This window comes from Egretta garzetta, unplaced genomic scaffold, assembly GCF_000687185.1.
Source record: "Egretta garzetta isolate BGI_Z169 unplaced genomic scaffold, ASM68718v1 scaffold234, whole genome shotgun sequence".
NCBI lineage: Eukaryota > Metazoa > Chordata > Aves > Pelecaniformes > Ardeidae > Egretta > Egretta garzetta.
In genome coordinates this window covers 1,608,839-1,614,463 of record NW_009259528.1, presented here as the reverse complement: position 1 = coordinate 1,614,463, position 5,625 = coordinate 1,608,839, and the positions used below count along the sequence as shown (strand labels likewise).

At 43.1% G+C, this 5,625-nt stretch overlaps 1 protein-coding gene across 1 annotated transcript in view; it reads left to right on the top strand.

Moving 5' to 3' along the window:
• PCDH15 (protocadherin related 15) overlaps positions 1–5,625 on the top strand; it is a 326,536-nt gene that overhangs the window by 83,773 nt on the left and 237,138 nt on the right. The window contains exons 3-4 of the mRNA XM_009637544.2: positions 645–805; positions 5,265–5,420. Of these exons, the coding sequence (XP_009635839.1) occupies positions 645–805; positions 5,265–5,420 (317 nt within the window). The remainder of the gene's footprint in view (positions 1–644; positions 806–5,264; positions 5,421–5,625) is intronic.

The following is a 5,625-nucleotide window of genomic DNA, read 5'->3' as shown; positions in this document are numbered from 1 at the left end:
TCTTCAACCCCCGCCTGGGTGCTGTCCTGTGCCCCCTGCTCTGGGTGAGCCTGCTTGGGCAGGGGGGTGGCACTGGGTGAGCTCCCGAGGGCCCTGCCAGCCCTGGCCTTGCTGGGATTCTGTGAAGGTACAAGCCCTCTCTTTTCCTGGAGAGCTCTATGTAACTGCTCTTTTTTCCCCTCACCTTGATGTGTCACGCCTGCTATAGAAAATTTATTCCTGGTTTCGTTGTTCTTGCAGTGCTTTTGTTTCTTTGAGGTGAGATTGGGTGATGATTACTCAATGGAGAAAACCTCATCATGTTAAATAGATCTCCGTATACGATGGGTCTCATTGTTGACTTAAATTACTGTGCGTTGCAAGTGCTGCTTCTAGTGGTGTCTGAAACGGATTCGGTGTCAGAGGCGGTTTTTCATTACAGATAATAAGGTTCAGGCATTTTAAACATCACTCAAAACATAAAATAGCAGAAACCCTAGTTAGAAAACAGTCGTGTTTGTGCGGCAGTTGTTACATTAAACATCACTCAAAACATAAAATAGCAGAAACAGAAACAGTCGTGTTCGTGCGGCAGTTGTTACGAAAATACATAAAAATGTAGTTGCGCGTATAAATTTCTCCCTTGTGTGTTTTTGGTTTTGCAGGCACCATCCTGGTTGACAATATGCTGATCAAAGGGACCGCAGGAGGGCCGGACCCCACCATTGAACTCTCCTTAAAGGACAACGTGGATTACTGGGTGATCCTCGATCCCATCAGCCAGAGGCTATACCTGAATAGCACCGGCCGAATTCTGGACAGAGATGTGAGTTCGGGGCTGGCTGTTTGTTTTCTTTTCTTCCCGTAGCCATGAATTTCTGCATCTGGGTATGCTCACAGGAAGGCTGTAAAGACAAGAGCCGCTAGAATCTAAGAGCTGCGTCTGTCTGTTGTCCCCAGGTGGATGTGAACAGAGTTCATTTGATTCTTTATTAGGACTTAGTGGGAGCGTGCAGAAGCTTGACCGTTTCTGCACGACAAATAGGTGGACAACCACAGCAGTAAAGACTGAGCAAATAGATGGGAGGGGCAGAAATAGCTATTGACCCAAACTCGACTTGTTTACTGAATTAAAACCGGTTTTAGTCTGGTGTGCTGCTTTTGTCTGGAAGGAGAAGTGCTGCTCACCTCGTGTCCCGTGACACTCGTTAAAAGCCTGCGCTGGCTGACGAGACGCGAGAGCCAGCAAAGGAATTGTGAATATTACAATTCACTTGCCAAGCCTGACACACTCAGCTGAGAATTTGCTAGTTTTGATTCTTTTTTTTTGAGGCAGTGTAAAATTTGTGTGGTTCGGTCATTCCTAAGAGCGTTAAAGACATTGTCAGGCTAATTTCGATTTTTATAAAAAGAAAGATTAAAAGCACAAGATAAATGGGAATGTTCTCATCTATGCTAACTTCATTGTAGAGAAACACTTTAAAAACAGAGACATTTTCTCACAGTGTTACAGCATTGCTGCAGCTCGTCAGAATCTGAAAGTACAATTGACTCAGCAGTGACTGTGATCAACATGGAAAGAGCGCTTTAAAAATCAGGAGCTCTCCTTGGAGTGCGTGGAAGTTTGTTTTGTATTTGCTTGATTGATTAATTTGTCTTCTCCGCATGTTTTTGAGATATATTCATAAGTACCAGGAACAACATGCAAATGTTTTCTCGTTTCCATTTGTCATTTAAGAGAGCTAATTGAATTCAGCTGTCCTTAATTTAGTTTTAATTCACAAACTGTTTTCATACGCGGAGTGAAGGTTTGCAGCACAACGCATGGCAGAAGGGGGGGGGTGGCAAAAGAGGTTTTGGGGCCTCTGCAGTGAGTGATAGAATCACAGAATGTTTTGGGTGGAAGGGACTCCCAGAGGTCACCCAGCCCAAGCCCCCTGCAGGAGCAGGGACACCTTGAACCACATCAGGTTGCTCACAGCCCCGGCCAACCTGGCTTGGAATGGTCCCAGGGATGGGGCCTCCACCCCCTCTCGGGGCAACCCCTGCCAGGCTTTCACCACCCTCACTGCAAAGAATTTCTGCCTTAGATCCAGTCTAAGAGCCGCCATTCCCTCAAGGGCCAAAGAGCTGGGTGCCTGCGAGGAGCCAGGCGGGTGCTGGAGCACACTTGGCTTTGCAGTTTTATTTTACGTCGGAGCAAAAAGCAAGAGCCTGTAATGGGAGGTGAGACTTAAGGACTACTCTAGGAAGCATAGGGTCAGTTCTTCACCCTGTGCGAGTCTGCACATCCGTATGGCATTAGGAAACAAAATTAATTCCTGTTAGACCAGTGCTAAGACTTCTTTCAGTGGCTCGTTTAGTGACGCTTTTCCCCCTACAGGATCGTTGATCTGAGCTGCTGTACCTGAACCTAACTACGTCCTTTACCAGCACAGCCTGGCCAAATTATTTGATTTCCAATATTCGTTACAGTCTAACTATAAACTCACCAGCACTTTACATTATTATGAATACATATGGACACTTTGCATGGATGTTCTTTGCCAGAAGTAGACTCGGGTCACAAGAAAAGAAGTGGAGGGTCTACATTTTCTTAATTATATGTAGGTAATATCAGTGACTTTACATTGGTATTTAAGGGGTTGTTTCCTCACTCTCTGCTATGAACTGTAACACTTCTTATCCCTAGTACTGTAGTGCTGGGCAGAATTACTCATTTGTGTGTATTTACGTTTACTGGGATGTGAAATGAAAATCTGAGACTCGAGGTAATTCTGATTCGGGGTGTGAGCCCCGCCGCAGATGCCTTCTGTGGTCTCAATTAATTGCTGCAAGCCACAAGCTAAAGGAGATGAAAGCCACCCACAAACGCCCCACTGATTGAGTGAAAAATGTGAAATTTATGTTTATTGCTATGGCTCTTACCTGAAGGGGGTTCCCAGCCTTCAGAACCAGAGTTATACTGGCCCTTAAAATGCAAAATCATTCAGGAGTGTCTGCGGTTCCTTTTATTTTTTTTCTTTAATAACAAAGTAAAGTATTTTTCTCATCTTTCAAGTTAAAACCATGTGAAACTTAGTAGTGCCAATAAAATTTGGGGGGTTATTAAGTTGAACCTTAAAATTCAATTTTTTTACTGCAGCAGAAATTGTGCTCTCTGATTCACAAATGGCGCATAGACGATTGCACTCAGTACATTTGGGTACTCTTCCCATTTTTCTCTCCAGTGTGCCCACTTGTCAACTCCCTGCTGATTCAGTCCGCCTGATCCTATTCTTTTTTATTACTTTCCTTGAAAGAAAATCTTATTAGAGTCCATTGATTGATTTTACTAGGAATGACAGTATGTTTTCCAAACAGTATCAGTTAAAAAGAAAATTCCAGACTTTGCTTCCAAAACCTTAAGTACTTGGAAAGGCTGAATAGCACTAAATGGGAACTGAAGGTGAAAGGAACTACTGAAAGGTGGCGGGGTGATTTGTCCCCGGTATCGTGAACTGTTCGGTACGTTGTGCCGTTAGGTATTTACATTTACTGCCTGTAAATGCATAGATTGATGAGTGTTTGTTTAAAGACCTGATTTTAAATCTAAGCGCTGACCCAGCAGAAATTGTACGTATGGGAAAGCAATACTGGTCCTGGACTCTGTCGTATTTTACCAAAGGCAGCAAACTATTTTTTTCCATGTTCTTGTGAAAGAGACCAAATCCAGAATATCATGTATTTACGTATTTATCATTACAGCTAATTCCAGTTTTCTTGGGTAAAGCTAGTAAATCTAGATAAGCTCAGTAGCGTTTGGAGTTTATTAAAGGTGGCCTAAAAGTTCTTGGGTATTTTGCAAAGAATGTCAGCTTGAAAGATAATTATAAAATTATAATGTTGGAGGCTTAATTGAAGTTGCAGATGATATCTGCTGCGTTCCTCCCTTGTTCCTACCAAGTTTCATCGACAGAAGTAGAACCACCTCATAGCTGGCTGCAGATTTTTACAGCAAAGAGAACGGCCTTTTAACGAAAAGCTCGTGCGGTACTTTGTTGCAGTGAAAGCTGAGGGTCAAGTGTGTAGGGGAGACCAGATTTTTCATGTAAGGTCTCAGCACCACCATAAAGCCCTCTTCCTTCCCCAAGTCTGCTGACTCTTTAGTGCCAACGTCTGCGAGGTAAAGCCAGCCATATGGTTCTAAAATCCAGTCTAGCGAAACTGGAAAAAATCAGTCAATCAATTGAAGAAATTGTAGCATTTAGAATGAGTGAAAGCATAATTAGGTAGATATGTAATTATGGTATAATTGTGAGTCTCAGAATCTCAGTACAAAAACCTGCTTGCATTCCCAGTACCGAATAGCATGGCATAGGCATCTCTAAATTACACTTTTGAGTTGTTTATTCTCTTGGAGACTTTGAGGTTAATAAATACAGAATTTTTTCATTTTGTCCCTTCGCATGCTTGCTTGCTCTCTGCTGAGTGTTAGATACAAAATCAGAATGGACGTGCTGTCAATATTTTACATGCTGGGCTGTTGCTTCAAATATGTAAATTGGCACTTGCCGTGGTGGGAGCGCTGTGAACAGAAGTCGCGCTGGAACGCTCTATTTCCAGAGCAGTCTTTCTCAATTCCCATTTCAACCAAAGGCACCTTTTCCTTTCTTCTTCTTAGAATTTTTTCATTAGCTCGGGTGAGTAGCAATGGCCTTTCCAGCTCAAATTTCTTTACCCATTCATCCAGTTTGGGAGTTACTTTTATTTGAATGTTATGATGTTCACTGGAGTAAAAACAACAGGACTTTGGATTGCCTTACACTGAAAGGCGACCCAAGTTGTTTCTGAATTACTTGGTAAATGTAAGTGGTAGCATATTGAATTGATTTCTGACTTGACCTTTCAAGTCCAATATTAATACACCAAAGGTTAAAATGGGTGGCATTTTCTGGGTATCTTTTAATAATCAGGAGATGTTCCAAAGACGTGCTTTTTGTTGTTGTTGTTCTCAAGGGAAGTCCAGGGCTAATCAGGCTGAGGAGTTTATTCCTGCGTTAGCACATACAGCTGATGAAGCTCAGTCTGCAAAACACAGCTTTGAGACACGTAGGTCTACTGAAAATATTGCCACCTTGAGTTGTAGCCAGGACGCTCTTTTTAAGCCAGCCTTAGAGCATTAAACCTAACACAGGTGGGCTGATGAGCTAGGAGCAAACCTGAGCAATACCAACATCAGTGGAGAATTTAACTGTTAGTTCAGATTTTGACTACGTATTATAAAAATGTATTTTCCCTTACAGCCGCCAATGTCCATTCAGTCCATCGTGGTGCAAGTCCAGTGCGTTAACAAAAAGGTTGGCACCATCATCAACCATGAAGTACGGATTGTGGTGAGAGACAGGAACGATAACTCGCCTCGCTTCCAGCAGCAGCGCTACTACGTGGCGGTAAACGAGGTCAGAATCGCGTACCTTTCGTCCTCGTCCTCTTTTGGGTGCTGCCGTTGCTAAATGCCAGCTTTTCAGTTTCTTCTCATTTTGAAAACCCAGTAAACTCTGTTGTTGTAAAATGCCTTCCATGTGTGCTGCTCTGGCAAAGCACAGCCCAGCCAGCACACTCCAGGTTTTGGCACGTAACCCGTTCTTCCTTTTTCTTATGGAG